Below are 16,816 nucleotides of genomic sequence, written 5' to 3'. Positions count from 1 at the left end.
TTCTCCAATGCATGAAAGTGAAAAGTGAAAGTGAAGTCGCTCAGTCGTGCCCGACTCTTAGGGACCCCATGGACTGCAGCCTACCAAGCTCCTCCATCCATGGGATTTTCCAGGCAAGAGTACTGGAGTGGGGTGCCATTGCCTTCTCTGGCCCTTTGCATGGGTGTTTAATAAATACATGTTAAATAAATCTTTAAAGTTGAACTCATAACTGGGAAAAAAGTTTGATATAAAAATGCATAAATGTAATTCCTCTCCTTCCTATCTTTATGAAGATGTGAGTTATTTCCCAAGCAGAGTTAGTGGGTTACAGTTTGACACTTATCTTGAGATTATACTGGCTATTGCTTTAGTACTGACTTTTAGTTCAGTGTCATCTTGTACATTTACCTGAATTTCTTGAACACTTCTAACTTGTACAATGATTTCTGTATCTGTTCCTTCTCATTAACTAATCCAAATATACTGTTCCATTCCTTGGGTGAAGAATAGTAAATATTTGTGGCTCACAAGTGTAGGTAGAAGTCCTGAGGATGGGGATGAGGATGAGGGAATGGGAGTTTATCTCAGAACTCAAACTTTGTGGATTCAAGCTGTGCTTTTGCTACTAGTTTCAAATGAGTTTACTTAACACCTGAATCTGTTTCTGCATTTCCTGAAGTAGACACACCATTAAAGATACCTATAGCACAAAATTATTGTGAGAACTATATGGAGAAATGGCCCTGGAATTACTTTTTAAACTGTACAGTGGCACAAACGTACATTATCCTGATGTGAATATAGTTGGAGTGAATCCTAAAATAGCAGCAGAGGTGGTAAGGAGGTATTTGGCCACGACTCACAATATGTAGGTAACTACTTTTACAGTGTATTTCTACCTTGCTTTTGAACTTGTTTTTGAAATGAATAATGAAGTGGTTGCAGCAAAGAAAAATTCTTAACAGAAAAGGGGGGGGGGGAGCACTTCTAAAATCTAGCATTTAACCAGTCAATTTGGTGTTTTACTTCTATTGTGGTTCAGCTTCCCCAAAATCCCAAACTCTCCCACCATCTCTAACTATCCTAACTGTAATCAGGTGTGCGGTATGTGCTGCCTGGTTTCCCCTCAAGCTGGTGTTACGTCATCAGATTGTGACGTACCGCCCCCTGTGCGTGCTCAATTGTGAGGTCACACGCTCTCCGGTATATAAGGCTGGACGCTGCCTGGTATCCCACTTGCACCAGGCAGTGAGGGGCGCTGAGCGTCCTGGCCCGTGGCTTCCCGGGCGGCTAGTGGCCCCCTGCTTCCCAACTGCCAGCTGTGTGCCTCAGTGCCCGAGAAGAGGGAAGAGATTTGAAGAGGCGCCATGAGCTTCCTGTTCCTACTAGTGAGCAGCATTCTGTTTGCCTTCATGTTTGTCTTCTGGAAAACCTGGTTTCAGGTAAAGTGTGTAAGAGCAGTTGGAATTAGATGAAGCTCGACAAATACATGGCTTGGGGAGGGAGGTGTGTTTAAGAGAGTAGATAGTAAAGAAAGAGTAAGGCGGGGTCACCCCATTCCTTTCTCCTTTGAAAGGGCTCAGATGTTGACTCTACCTCACACTTCTCCCATGTTGACCAGGAGTTCCACAGCTGTACTCTGTTGTGAAAAGCCCCAAGTCACTAGGTGATGGGGTCAGTTTTTCATCCACTTGAAAAGTACAGCAGAAAGTGTCCATCTGCCCCCTCCCATTTTAAGAAAGTGTACCTACTCTCTTCCTCTCTGGCTTTTACTACCCCCATGTAATTCTGTTTGCCTCTTCCTCCCTTGTATTTTCATTTTCAGTCATCTTTATGACAGCTTTGGATGGGGGAGGGGGCATCACAGATAACTAAGGTCAAAATGTGGGTTTCCTGGTGATGTTTAAAGTTCCAAGTGAAGTGCTTTTAGATAAGAATGAAACAGGGTCCAAGTATAAGACCTACTGGAATGCCCAAGAAATGTAAGCCAAGGCTATGGCATTTTGGTATCAGAAGGCTACTTTTCATTTTTTTTTTTTTTCTCTCACTCTTTGGGAAAGACATATTTCCAAATTAAAGTATTCATTCAACAGATTTTTTTTTTGTCTTTTTTTAAATTTTATTTTATTTTTAAACTTTACATAATTGTATTAGCTTTGCCAAATATCAAAATGAATCAACAGATTTTTAATCTTGGGGGAGGTCAATCAGTTCATTTTGGTAAACCAAGACTAAGAATGTTATTATTTGGTGGTATTTGGACATTGCTAAAGTCAATAAACTACATATGTTTAATTTCCTTCCCTTACAGAGAAACACTGGTGAAATGTCATCAAATTCAACTTCTCTTGCACTAGTAAGATCATCCTCTTCTACTCAGTCAACTAAGAGCAATATTGATAAGAGTCTTTTGGTCAACAGTCTCTCTCGGGATATCTTGATTAATTTCCCACACTCAATAGCCATGCAGAGGCGAATATTGGTAAACCTCAGGATCGTGGACTACAAGCTGGCTGAGCTGGAACAATTCCTAGTTACTAAGGGTTTAAATGGTGCATTAGTTAACCGGAAATCCACTGACAAGCCTACAGAAGTGTAATAACAATTGAGGCAATCATTAAAGGGACTTTGAGTGGATTCATTTGATTATATGTGTTTATACCAAATGAATTATTATTTAAAAGGGGAGGGGTGCCAAGTCAGATACAGAATCCAGACACTGTCAGTTTGCTTACATTTAGAGAGTTGATTATGTTGCTAACATATTTTACTGGAGAAGGAATGAAAGCACAATAGAGACAGAAACAGTTTGAGTTGTTTTCTTTTTATTAGTTACAGTAAAAAGAATATAGTTGAGATATAGTGATTTTAACTTGAATTGTGAAAGTTTTTTTTTTTTTTTCTAGTGGTTTACAATACAATACTGTAAATGTCTCCAAGTTTGCATTAAAGTAAATGAGATTTGATGGAACTTTTTTCCATTATGCAGAATAGTCTAACACTATTGAATCTGTGTAATAATACTAAGAGCTATCATTGAGCACCCTAAAATGTGCCAGGGACTCTGTTAAGATCTGTGCTTTACATACTTGTAAAGATAGTCACAGAAACTCTTAACTACTCTTCATAGTCAGCTATTGAAGTAGACTACTTTCCCAGCACCACCTCTGCTACTAATTAGATATTTCATTAGAAGTGTGCCTAAATCTTCCCTGAATTGCAAGTCACCTGTAGAAAATTATATGCATTTTTTTTATTTGGGAAAAACCCACACCTCAAATAGCACCAAAATATAATGGTAGAATGTATATAATATAATATGGTTTAACATTAAAGTATGTATATGCTGTATTTAGCAATCTATTTTAAATATTTTATAAAATCTAGTAATCTGTTGACATTCACTAACAGCATTTGACCTACCCTCAAAGAAAACCCTCAGAATATATAACATAAGTTCATCTTATGTGTGTTAGTTGCTTAGTCGTGTCCGACTCTTTGCAACCCAATGGACCATAGCCCGCCAGGCTCCTCTGTCCATGGAATTCTCCAGGCAAGAATACTGGAGTGTGTAGCCATTCCCTTCTCCAGGGTATCTTCTTGACCCAGGGATTGAACCCAGTTCTCCTGCATTGCAGGCAGATGCTTTACCATCTGAACTACCAGGGAAGCCTCAAAGAAAATCCTCAAAATATCTAACACAAGTTCATCATATATATATACATAATTCACTGAGATTCTTTAATTACAGGCCTACCTATCTACCTAACTTCATGCCCCCTGCCCCCAAAATAAGTTACCAGTATAAATTAAAGGAAAACCTTAATCCCTTACTCATTTAATCTTCAATCAAAAGGAAAAGGAATTTAAAATGTGTAGAATTTATAATGCTTAAATTTATTCTTTTATTCATCATTTGACAAGAACAAAAAGCAGTAGTATATGTGGTTCTTAAACATATTTTAAGAGTCACAGATTTCTTTTGATATTCTGATGAAAAATATGGACTCTTGCAGTAGAAAAAATGCATATACACATACATATAGAAAAATACTACATGTAATTTCAGCCTCATACAGTCTCTGAAGCCCATGTTAAGAACCTTAAGAATAACTGAAAAGTTTCTTACATAGTTTGGTAATCCTAGATTGTGATGTTAAACCAGTTGTAAATGATATATAATCAGTGTATAAATTTATTAATGATATGGTGTTTTCATTATCTTTTGTAAAGAGATTGGCACATAGGACTTTCTAACTTGGCTGCCCTCATTCTTGACAAGTTTCACAAGTTTATCTCCCATAAGTATGTAAATAAGTTATCACCTGTAAATAGTAACTTATTCAAGTAAAACAAAATCATTCTACTTATCTATTAACTATATATTACAATCATAAGATCTTAGATTTGATTGAAGCCATTTCCTCATTAGTATTTTGTTCTATGTTCTATTTGAAATTAGACTTCAGGGTGTATAATGAACTACTTTAAATTTTGTGAAACACAGTAGAAATTAGATGGGTCATGTATTTATTCCAACCATAACCTACAGAACACATTTTATGGGGAAAGAAATAATCAAAGCTTCTGGATTCCATATTCTAGATTTATCACTTACTGGCCATAGTTTTCTGTCTTATTTCACTATTTGTAAATAAAGAATATAACTACTAAGTTCACCTTTAAAAAGTGAACTATGAAGGCATGAAGTTTTTAGACATGAATCAAAGATATTAAGCAATAGTCTTCATATACATAGTTCATTTTTTCCTTATGTACATACATGTATGGCATTCCTAATTTTCAATTTTACCACTTTCTTTTAAATATATTTATTTTCCCCAGATTTATGGGAAAGAAACATTGTATGCTAAGAAATATAAGCAAATAGTATTTAAAAACTTTTATAATAGAAAATATAACTATTTTCTAAATAATCAGCTCAAAATAAAGCCTTCAGTATATTAGAAAAATATTGTAGTGATACAAAATTTTTATTGTGAAATAGAGGCAGCTATGTATGTATGAACAGATAGATAAATCACATTGCTAAACATTAGTAGTTTCACATTTTTGTATTACATTCCTGTTGAAATTATAAAGCTCATAGATCTCATTCTGGTTTTCTGCTGTCACTAATATTAGATATTTCATGGTTAGTCTCTTTTTTAGAATCTGACATGTTTTCATATCTTTCCCCACGATGTTTTTCCAAGTATGGCCCCCAGTTAGCAGCTGGTCTGCAGCAGGTTGCAATGCGCTGAGAAGCAAAAAAAAAAAAATTCATTATAGAGTGTTATGTCTTCTTGCTAACCAAAATGAAATAAGAACATAGAAAAGTAAAAACGTGATCATCTAAATTCTTAATTGTCTACAGAAAAAAATGATACTCAAATTTAACCGATTGTTAATAGAACTGTGTTAACTACAAAGCCAAAATAACTGAGTATGTAAATGAGCTAAAATGGAAGTGTGTGAACCCATTCAGGCAACAGTATCACTTCACATACTTTCATTGAATTTCTATCCTGGCTTTACAGTAAGGGTTAAGTTAGGATCTAAACCAGTGTATGACTGGAAAGTTTCAAGAATCAAAGGGAAAAGCCATTCATCTAGATCCACTAAACACTGACCTAAATCTTGAATCCAGTCTGACTTCTGAGCCTACCTAGACATTGTCCTACTGAGATATAATCAACTCCATTCCCTTAGGCCTCCATGAAAGAGGGATAACTCAGGGTCTAGATTTGGTTCAAGGTAATATACCAGACTTACTCCAGTTTTAACATGCTATTATAGTATGTATTATAACCAGATGAAGTTTTAAAAGTGAAAATTATAAAGGAAAAAGGTCAGTTGCTTTGTGTCATCTCAGTTCAATTCAGTCTCTCAATCATGTCCAACTCTTTTGCAACCCTGTGTACTGTAACCTGCCAGGCTCTTCTATCCATAGGATTCTCCAGGCAAGAATACTGGAGTGGGTTGCCACTTCCTTCTCCAGGGGATCTTCCCGACCCAGGGATAAAACCCGCATTTCATGTCTCCTGCGTTGGCAGGTGGGTTCTTTACCCCTAGCATCAAGATACCATAACTTTTATGTGCTAAGCATTTTAATAGGGCCTGAGGATATGACAGCAATCAAGACAAGATCCCTTCTTAAAGAAGCTTATAGTCTAGTACATGGAGACACAAAAATATACATCTAGTATAATACAATGTTATACACATAGTAACAGATAAATTGTATCAGGTGTAAAAGTTACCTGAGGGGAAGAGTGATTAATTTGATCTCATGTTCAAAATCTCATATTAACCTTCATTTTGATAATACTTTATATTATAAAGTATAAATAATATTAACATGCTTACTTGAAAGATGTTTCCTTTAGCTTGAATTATGTTTATGATAGCCATGACTGGAATCCAGATAATGCAGAAAGTAATCATACACCAGCCTAGAGCAACTCCCCAGTTAGGGTATGGAATTTGACCATACTTAGGTCTACGAAACTGTATCACTGACCAGATCAAGATTGACTGTGAAAGTAAAATATGAAAAGAAAATGGTAAAAATTAGACTTTATTGCATTAATGGTTTTAGTTGTACAAATTATTAGCAGTTGTATTCCATTCCTTAGAAATAACTTATCAAAAACAATTAAGATGAAAATACATTCAAGGTGACTAAGATAATCAGGTAACTAGCCAGAAAATCAAATTCTAAATGAACAATCTAAATAACTTGTATTTGTCTTACAAAAATTAGCATTGATACAGATACTTGTACAACACGTATTTCAGTAAAATACTTTACCATAAAGTATATCTGTTGAAAGTAAAATAGTATCTGAAATTTATATTATTGAACTTTCACTTATAATAGCATGATTTTATTCTGTGCTGTCTGGAGGAGGAAATATGGCAACCCACTCCAGTGTTCTTGTTTGGAGAATTCCATGGACAGAGGAGCCTGGTGGCCTATAGTCCATGGGGTCGCAAAGAGTCGGACATGACTGAAGTGACTTAGCATGCATGCATTCTGTCCTGTAAGCTAGCCAGCATATCAGTTAGTTCAATGAGAATGTAAGATACATTTTAGTGAACATGCCTTGTGCCTTGCTTAGCAGTAGTTTCTATTTATTTCCCACTACACAGAGTACCCCTTACTCCACACCCAAAACATACAGGCAATTCACACATGGGTACATAGTTACCAAAGTACTTTCTTATTGGAAAAAAAAAGATGTTTGGGTAACACAGTGAACCTTAAAGATTAAAACATTTTAAGGCCAAGTTTTTTAAAAAGTGTTTAAAAAAAAACCCTACTAGACTGTTGCAGCATTAAAACTAATTATATAGAAATCTGTAAAGCAAACAAAATGAAAAAAAATTCCTTTAATTTCATTATACTAAGTTTATTTCACAATTACCATAATTTCATGTAATTATAAGAGTGGATGAGGGATAGGAGTGTAATATGTATGACTTTATACAAAATAGATGATAATGTATATCATTTAATATATAATACCTTTGCATTTTAAAGTAAATCCAGTTGTCAAACCTAGAAATCAATGAAATTAGCTGGCTAAAATGTCTAGTTAGATTTTCTAAGTTGAGAAAGGGCTTATTTTATTATGGAAACTTGTCAAATGAGGAAAACAATATTTAGTAGCACTGTCAAAGCCAAATATTAAAAACACCCTCTAAAATAAAGTGTAGATCAAATTAACATAATACCCTTTTCTAGGGAAATCATTGAAGCATGGAGGCAATGAGAACCAAAACTCATCCTCAATAAAGTTTCCCCCTGCCCCACCCCCACCATTATCTCTAGCCCATAGTAATTTTCTGTCCCATGAAGTGTTTACTTGGCATTCAGCCTTTTACTGTCCTGAACTGTTATTTAAATTTATTTTTTGCGTTCCTTCAGCTCCTGCTGCTGCTGCTGCTGCTAAGTCGCTTCAGTTGTTTCCAACTCTGAGAGACCCCATAGAGGGCAGCCCACCAGGCTTCTCTGTCCCTGGGATTCTCCAGGCAAGAATACTGGAGTGGGTTGCCATTTCCTTCTCCAATGCATGCATGTGTGCTAAGTCGCTTCCGTCATGTCTGACTCTGTGCGACCCCATGGACAGCAGCCCTCCAGGCTCCTCTGTCCCCGGGATTCTCTAGGCAAGAATCCTGGAGTGGGTTGCCATGTCCTTCTCCCTTCAGCTCCTAAATCACACTAATTTTTAACATAAACTATTGCCTCTATTGACGCACGTGAGTTTTTGTAATTTCAGATACTACTTCCCATAAAAATATGCATTAATAACTGAGTGTTGTTCCTTAGCAGTTAGTATATTTAGATTGAATTCCTTGAAGGCAGAGACTGGGTCTTAAACAGAGAGGTTAAGAACATTGTAGGTGGCTCAGCATATTTTTTTACGGAATGAGCAAATGACTGGTTTTTAAAAATTTATTGTATTGATAATTTTTAAGTATCTTGTCCTAGGTACTTTTTAGGATACCTTTAAGTCTCAAATAGTAAATGTTTAAGCCTATGGCCTCATAAATAATGCAACAAAGAAGGGTACTGTAATTTTAGCAACTTGTAGGCACCAGTCATGAAAAGTTGAAAATCATTGATTTTAAAATGATATTAATTTTCTTTATTGTATTTAATGTAAATAATTCAAGTTTACCTTACAAGTGTTTAAATATATATATTATTGATACCAGATTCATGGCATGTTAATACTTACCATTAAAAGGATAGGCGTAATGACAAACCAGCAAGTTCTCCACCATAGCCAGAATATCCACCTTTTTGCTCCAATCATCATTTCTATATCGTCAATAAACCTGTTCCCTCCTAAAAACAGCAATAAAGAGTGCATTCAGCCCTTACTCATACTTTCATTCATTAATCATTCTGGCTCTAAGTTGTCTTTCTATGTCTAAACATTTTCCTATACTATAGCAATGAAGCATATAATACCTTTAACTACATTTTATTCATAATAAATTTTTGCCCAGTATATTATACTTAATTATTATAGTAAACATAATGAAAAGGAATAAAACTAAGTCATTTTAATAAAATGTGTAGATCATTCTGTAGTCACTATTTACCATAAATCCAGACGACTCCTATTATTTCCAGTATAGCTGCAATCAAAATGCCCCATCCAGCACAGAAGTGGTCAATCAGATTAACCCAGTATATTCCAGCCTACCAAAAAAAAAACACGTCAGTTACTTTTAAATATAGTTTTAATTACTTTTATGATTGATGAGGTACTCAGATTGAATCTACTAATTTGATTTTAACATATGCTCCTTGGTTTCACCTCTGCCAAAATGTAAAAGGGAATGTTTCAAATGTAAACACAAATGGGCCTTTACATATCTCAAACAGGCTATACCTTTTATTCTATTATGAGTCCCTATTAAAAAAAATAAGCATTTAGAATAGTTGATTATAAAAATGAAAGGTAGTGTGCTCTTTTGTAGTTGCCAAGAAATATAGACTATATTACAGCCTACAAAAGTTAGAGCCTACAAAGTCTGTAACTTTATTGTACTTGGGGAAATTGTCCACTATTGGGCTCCCCCCACCAAATTATACATGCTATTGAAATTGTGTTATGATGGGGAAAGAATCTGGGTTAAAACTCAGAAAATCTTGAAGTCTATACTAAACATGCTCTTAAACCATGGCTTCCTCATTTAGATTATAAAGTACATTCCAACTAATATTTTGTCTATGGAAAAATACTGTAGTATACCTGAGTCACACAGATGAGGCCAAGGAAAAACAAAACCAAGCAGCAACCCAAAGTTATGGGAGCCCTCATTTTCTTCATCACTTTGGGAAATAAATCTTGAATTGTCGTGGTAATCGTTTCTTCAGAAGGAAAAAAAATGACATGTCAACTCATTTGCCAATAATTTTAATCATAGAAATCAACTTCTATTAATCAAATTTACAAATATATGTTGAGAATATACTCTGGGCCCAACTTCTTGCTTTTAAAAATCCATAGGGTCCTTTCTCTTGGCAGTCACCACTCATCAGTTCTGATTAAAAAAAATCAAATACAGCTCTATTTGTTGTTTTTAGTCTGTTTTATAAGGTTTTTCATTGGTAGCAATTATAAGCTAATAGTTTCCCAAGGGCTGAAGAAGTTTGAAAGAGGGTTATAGGGAAGGAAGAATTTTAGTAGAACTTTTAAATAAGGTGAATTCACACGGCTACAGAAAGGCCTTCTAGGTTTAAGAAGTAAATATGTTCATGAAACAGGGTACTGGCTAAAAGTAGAAGGATATATGAGTAAAGGATTAAGAAACATGTTTGAAATTTTTGGAGGGCTTTGAAAGTCAACTGGAGGAGGCTGGGCTTTATCCTATAAATTATTAAAAGTTTTATGTAACAGTGTGATATGACAAAAACGGTTTCAGAATTTTTAGTTGTGTACCCTAGGGCAGGAGGAGAAGAGGACGACAGAAGGTGAGATGGTTGGATGGCATCACTGACTCAATGGACATGGACTCTGGGAGTTGGTGATGGAAAGGGAGGCCTGGCGTGCTGCGGTTCATGGGGTCTCAAAGAGTCAGATAGGACTGAGCGACTGAATTGAACTGAACCCTAGGGAAAATTCCTGTGTGTAAAGAGAACCATATATAAGACTAATTACTGCAGCAGTGCGTGTAACCACTACAATATTGTAATTAGCCTCCAATTAAATTAATTAAAAAAATTGGAAATAATCCAAATGCCCATAATTATGGTAGCAGATTGTGAATTAACTTGGTGACTCAGATGGTAAAGAATCTTCCTGCAATGCAGGAGATTCGGGTTCAATCCCTGGGTCGGGAAGAGCCCCTGGAGAAGTGAATGGCTACCCACTCCAGTATTCTTGCCTGGAGAATTCTATGGACAGAGGAGCCTGGCACGCTAAGTCCATGCACAGAGAGTAGCAAAGAGTTGGACATGATTGAGCAACTAACACATGTCTGTGTATCAACATGGATTCATAATACATATAGAAAGCAACTGTCAGAATGGTATGTATGCTATGAAACTTCACATTTATGTGAAAATTTAAAAATTTTATCTTATTTATGGATATATATATACAATGTACACAAATAACATATATAATCCATGGTGACAGTTGCGTTCTAGGAAGGAAGAAATGTGAATTGTATTAGGCAAAGAAACATAAAGGACTTCAAATTTATCTGTAACAGTTTATTTTTATAAAAAAATGTCTGAAGCAAACATAAAATATTAATGTCTGTTCCTTTCAAGTATCTGATACATGAGTACATTGTATTTTTCCATATTTAAAATTTAAGTTAAAAAGAATTTTCAGAAAGATCATTCTTAGAGTAAAAGCTAGACAGGGGCAACAAGGGTAAGAAAATGATGTTTTGAAATAGAGTAAAATATGAGAGGGATATGTTAACATTGGGAGTATTACTTACCAATGGAAGCGAACTGAGAGTCAAGACCCAAAGTCAAAAGCATGAAAAAAAATAATACGGACCAAAATGGCCCACCTGGGAGTTGAGCTAAAGCTTCTGGATAGGCAATGAATGCCAAATCAAAACCTAGGAAAAATTAATGGAATTTTAATTTAAATTAAGTTAAAGAAAATTAAAGAAATTCACATATTTGAACATTTTTCAAAGTAAGATACTAGAAAAATCTCAATTTGGCAATCCAATGGATAATATACATTCTTTAGCAACTGTTTCACTATCACTTTTTAAAAGTGTTTATGTAGGTTGTTCTATAATATGATAATGTAAACGTGTTGTAAATTAAGCTAGTGAGATAAATTTTGTAAATGGTACATTTCTCACATAAGAAATCTTAACTACATCACTGATATTGGGCTGATTTTATTTTTTTTTAGTTAATGAAGAACAACTGTCTTAAACTCCAGTCAACTCTCTTTCCAATGTTTACCCAATATCACAATATGTAGTGTCATTTATTTTTTTCACTGTACATTTCACAGCTGTGTGGTGCCAACTTATTTTTTATTGAAGTATAATTGATTTACAACAATATTCTGTTAGTTTTGGTATACAACATAGTGATTCTGTATTTTTGCACATTATAGTGCATTATAGGTTATTACAAGATAACAGGTATAAATTTAGTGCTATTTAAATTATTATATGGACACCTGCAAGATTGTATGTAATAAAACTATAAATTGAATCTTATTTTCTATTTGATGTATGTTGCCTTTCGAGACACTTGTTAACATTTTTTAAATCATATTATATGATACTTAGTTTAAGTATTTTAAGTATCTCCAACCTCTCAGGGCACCGACCTAGGCGTCAGGAGAATTCGCTTCTAGCCTACGCTCTATCACTTCCTAATTTTTGATCTTCTGCAAGACATAACATTTCTATGCTCAGTCCCGTCCTCTGTAAATGAGAAGCTGAACACTACATGATCTCCAAAGTCCTTTCTAGTCCTTTCTATTCTCATTCATCAGTCTCTCCACCAAATGATACCAACAATAGGTAGAAATTTAGTAAGAAAAACTGACTTAAAAGAACCCTAGACTTCTGTTCCTAAGAGTCTTCAAAAGTGAAAGTGTTAGTTGCTCAGTTGTGTCTTTGCGACCCCATGGACTGTAGCCTGCCAGGCTCCTCTATCCACGGAATTCTCTGGGCAAGAATACTGGAGTGGGTAGCCAGTCCCTTCTCGAGAGGATCTTCCCCACCCAGGGATCGAACCTAGCTCTCTTGCATTGCAGGCGGATTCTTTACCGTCTGAGCCACCAAGCCGGATAATTAAGCATCTCTAGTTAATGTCTTTAAAGTTAAGACGTTCATTAATCAGATTCCTTTAAAGCTGGACACAGCTGTATACGCAAAGTCAGTTGGGTTTCAATCTATATGACATTTGTGCATTTTAAAAATTCAGATATAATAGTGTAATTGTACATGGATTAATTTTCATATATAGTTTCTCTCACATATTCATATATATATTAATACACATATGTATGTATATCTGTATGTATATTTATATACATACACGCAGATGAAGATAATGTAAAGTGCATAGCGTGATGCCTAATACTTGCAATTGTGCTGTAAGTAGTTCATATTAACAGTAGTTCATATTAAGCACTAAACAAAATTTGGAAAAAACTTTAAACAATTGTTCTGTAATATAGTCTTGTTTCTCAGATCATCTAAGAATTATTATATGATTAAAACAACCAAGTTATTTAAGATGAAATGAGAAAGAAAAAATACCCTAAATCTTGAGTGCTTTAATTGCTATAAAGTATATCAGTGTTTCTTAAATGAGCTATATACAAGCTATATATAGCATTACATACCTGATTTTACAACTTGTGTGACTTCCTTTCCAGATATATGAGCCATGTGTCCCAATATAGAAAAAATAGCAAATCCAGCGAACACACTAGTAAGGCAATTTGTCACACAAACTACAATGGCATCTGAGTAGCAGTTGTTATTGAACTTATTGTAAGATGATAAGGCAACCAGACCACCCCAGGCAACTGACAGAGAATAAAATATCTGTGTGGCAGCATCTTTCCAAACCTATAAAAGAAAATAATATTTTAAAACACACACTTAATTTTTCATTTGTATAAAATATTTCATATATACAAGTGAATAACTTATAAAAACAAAACAAACACCTAAATGCCCACTACTGAGCTTAAGAAATAAAATGTTGCTAGGCTATTAAATCCTACCTGTGCTCCTTCCTGATTATATCACACTTCCAACTTCAGTGGTAACTGCTATCCTGACTACTGTGTTTATCATTTCTCTGGTTTTCTTCACATTTTTACTATCCTAAACAATATGGCATTTAGCCTTGCATGTTTTTAAGTTTATATAAAAGTTATCTTAATGCATGTTAACTAATACAACCTGCATTTTCCATTCAGTAGTATATGAGATTTATCCATTATCAGTTTGAACCATATGAAATTTCAATTCAACTAAATATTGCCAAATTATTCTCTGAAGTGGTTGTATCAGTTTGCACTCCCACCAGATGGTATGAGAGTTCTCACTCCCCCACATCCTTGCTAACATCAGTCAGAATTTTGAATGCTGTCCAAACTAATGGCTGTGAAATGAGTGTTGATAACCTTAAATAATTTATAAGGCTTAGCATGTTTTTATTTGTTTATATTCTATAGTTTTTTTTTTCCTGTGAAATACCTGTTCACATATTTTGCCAGTGTTTTAGTTGGGTTATTTGCCTTATTTGACCTCTAGGAATTCTTTATGTAGTCAGATTCTAATCCTTTATCTGTTATATGTCTTAATTTTTTCTCCCAATTTGTGGCTTTTTCCCCCCTCTTAACATTGTGTCCTTTGATGAACCAAAGATTTTGTTTTAATGTAGCTGAAGGTATCTATCTTTGCTTTTATGTATTGTCCTTGATTTCTCTGACTGAAAGAAAGAATCCTTAGCCCAAGGTCATAAAGCTACTATCCTATATTTTCTTCTAAAAGACTTAGTTTTGCTCATATCCTTAAGTTCAATTCACCTGAAATTGAATTTAACGCATATTAATATAGAAATCCAAATACATTGTTTTCTAAATGAAATATCAATTGAAGATAATTGATATTATCCATTATATTATTTGGATATCAATTGTATCAATTGGATAGTCCATCCCTTTCCCATTGATCTGTATCCCCACCTCTGCCACATATGGGGTTCAATCCCTGGGTTGGGAAGATCCCCTGGAGAAGGAAATGGCAACCCACTCCAGTATTCTTGCCTGGAGAATCCCATGGATGGAGGAGCTTGGTGGGCTACAGTCCACGGGGTCACAAAGAGTCAGACAGGACTGAGTGACTTCACTTTGACTTTCAATCATCCAGTTCCCTCATTCCATGTTTTGATTAGAGCCCCATGCAGCTGGCCTTATCTCTTTAAGCAGTGCTCACACTCTTCATCTAATTCAACCCCTTCATCTTTCCCCCTTTCACAATTTACCCCTCCTATGTCTTTGCTAAAGGGCAATAATTAGTCTTAGAAACTAACCTAGGTAAATCCATCTTAATAGTGAAATTCTATAGATATAACAGTACTCTGAAGAAAAATCTAATTATGGAGACTTCAAATAATAGGGTTGGCATATAAGTAGGCAAAAGTGTATTTTTAGTCTATCTAGAAATATGATTGGTTAATGGAAGGCAGGGCATGTTAACATGGTGGCTTAACAGTTCTAGCTCTGGAATCAAACAGAATGAAGTCTAAACCCAATACCTCTCACTTTCATTGAATTTGATTTATTTTAACATTTTCAAGCCTGTTTCATCTGTAAAATGGAGATGATGATGATAATAATAGTAGTAATAAATATGTGTCCTAAGAATGATGTGAGAATTAAATGAGATAACATATGCAAAGCAATGGGATATTCAATGATAGCTATTATGTTTTTATGGAAAAGAAATATAAACTGATACTCAGTTTCATTTGTGGAAGTTAAAAACAATAATTTTCTCCTTGAAAGGTATGTAATCTATTTCCAATTTTAATAGAAATAAAGTTGTTAGGAGTAAATACATATTTACTATGTCTTCAGAATATAGCTTGATATTAAGTGATTATTAGGAGAAGGCAATGGCAACCCACTCCAGTACTCTTGCCTGGGAAATCCCATGGACAGAGGAGCCTGGTAGGCTACAGTCCATGGGGTCGTGAAGAGTCGGACTTGACTGAGCGACTTCACTTTCACGCACTGCAGAAGAAAATGACAACCCACTCCAGTATTATTGCCTGGAGAATCCCAGGGACGGGAGCCTAGTGGGCTGTCGTCTATGGGGTCGCACAGAGTTGGACACGACTGACTTGACTTAGCAGTAGCAGCAGCAGATGATTATTATACTAAATTGCTTTTATAATGGCAGGAAGCCAGTAGAAAGTAAAATGGATGGATAAATAGATGGGTAGATAGATGCATAGATAGACAGCTAGATCATGGTTATTTCACTTATACATTTAACAATTGGTTATATTTAAGTGGTGACTCAGCAGTAAAGAATCTGCCTGCCAGTGCAGGATATGCAAGAGACTCGGGTTCTATCCCTGGGTTGGGAAGATCCCCTGGAGAAGGAAATGGCAACCCACTCCAGTATTCTTGCCTGGGAAATCCCATGGACAGAAGAGCCTGGAGGACTACAGTCTATGGGGTCACACAGAGTCAGACATGACTTAGTGACTAAACAACAAGATAAGAAAATCATGTGAGGAATAAGATGCACTCATTTCTTAGGGAGTTTTACATATCAGGTTGGCTAACACAAATGAACTTTTTGGCCAACCCATATTAAGAGATGAACAACATGCTTATGTTAGTCTCTCAGCTGCTTTGACTTGATACATTATGCATGCATATGTGAGTGGGGTGAAGGGGTCTGGAGGTGGTGTGGCAGGTCTCAGTTGTGTAAGAATGCTGTGCATACCATGAATGATATAACTAGGCTGCCTAGTTCCAAACATACTTATCATCTCTATACCTACCCATCTCACAGCTATATAAAAGACTATTAGTTTAGGGACTGCTGCTGCTGCTGCTGCTAAGTCGCTTCAGTCGTGTCTGACTCTGTGCGACCCCAAAGATGGCAGCCCACCAGGCTTCTCTGTCCCTGGGATTCTCCAGGCAAGAATACTGGAGTGGGTTGCCATTTCCTTCTCCAAGTTTAGGGATTAGGAAATCTTAATTCAAGATGCACAAACAGGCGATGTAAATTTAACTAAATGTGAATCTTCCTGGGTCTCAACTTTTATCACTCTAAAATGAAG

General features: G+C 35.4%; 2 protein-coding genes across 11 annotated transcripts in view; one reads left to right on the top strand and one right to left on the bottom strand.

The window, feature by feature from the left end:
• The first annotated feature begins 1,349 nt into the window (after positions 1 to 1,349).
• CT83 (cancer/testis antigen 83) lies at positions 1,350 to 2,581 on the top strand. Its single transcript, XM_070784115.1, has 2 exons — positions 1,350 to 1,424; positions 2,294 to 2,581. Exons 1-2 carry the CDS (start codon positions 1,350 to 1,352, stop codon positions 2,579 to 2,581), a joined length of 363 nt encoding a protein of 120 aa, XP_070640216.1.
• A 1,277-nt stretch (positions 2,582 to 3,858) lies between these two features.
• The window catches only part of SLC6A14 (solute carrier family 6 member 14), a 433,497-nt gene continuing 420,539 nt past the window's right edge, over positions 3,859 to 16,816 (bottom strand). For all 10 annotated transcript variants that reach the window (XM_070784015.1, XM_070784014.1, XM_070784017.1 and 7 more), the window contains 7 exons: positions 13,347 to 13,575; positions 11,458 to 11,583; positions 9,756 to 9,874; positions 9,100 to 9,199; positions 8,730 to 8,839; positions 6,352 to 6,519; positions 3,859 to 5,242 (listed from right to left, as the gene is read on the bottom strand). In XM_070784015.1, the coding sequence (XP_070640116.1) occupies positions 5,096 to 5,242; positions 6,352 to 6,519; positions 8,730 to 8,839; positions 9,100 to 9,199; positions 9,756 to 9,874; positions 11,458 to 11,583; positions 13,347 to 13,575 (999 nt within the window). In that variant the 3' untranslated portion in view covers positions 3,859 to 5,095. The remainder of the gene's footprint in view (positions 5,243 to 6,351; positions 6,520 to 8,729; positions 8,840 to 9,099; positions 9,200 to 9,755; positions 9,875 to 11,457; positions 11,584 to 13,346; positions 13,576 to 16,816) is intronic.

The sequence above is a fragment of the Bos indicus genome, chromosome X (assembly GCF_029378745.1).
Source record: "Bos indicus isolate NIAB-ARS_2022 breed Sahiwal x Tharparkar chromosome X, NIAB-ARS_B.indTharparkar_mat_pri_1.0, whole genome shotgun sequence".
Taxonomy (NCBI): domain Eukaryota; kingdom Metazoa; phylum Chordata; class Mammalia; order Artiodactyla; family Bovidae; genus Bos; species Bos indicus.
This window is presented reverse-complemented; position numbering and strand designations above follow the sequence as displayed.

Excerpts from the sequence above, each read along its gene's own strand:
- CT83 (XM_070784115.1), top strand. The coding sequence starts at position 1,350 with ATGAGCTTCCTGTTCCTACTAGTGAGCAGCATTCTGTTTGCCTTCATG. Across the intron at positions 1,425-2,293 it reads TCTGGAAAACCTGGTTTCAG|AGAAACACTGGTGAAATGTC; the intron begins GTAAAGTGTGTA and ends CTTCCCTTACAG.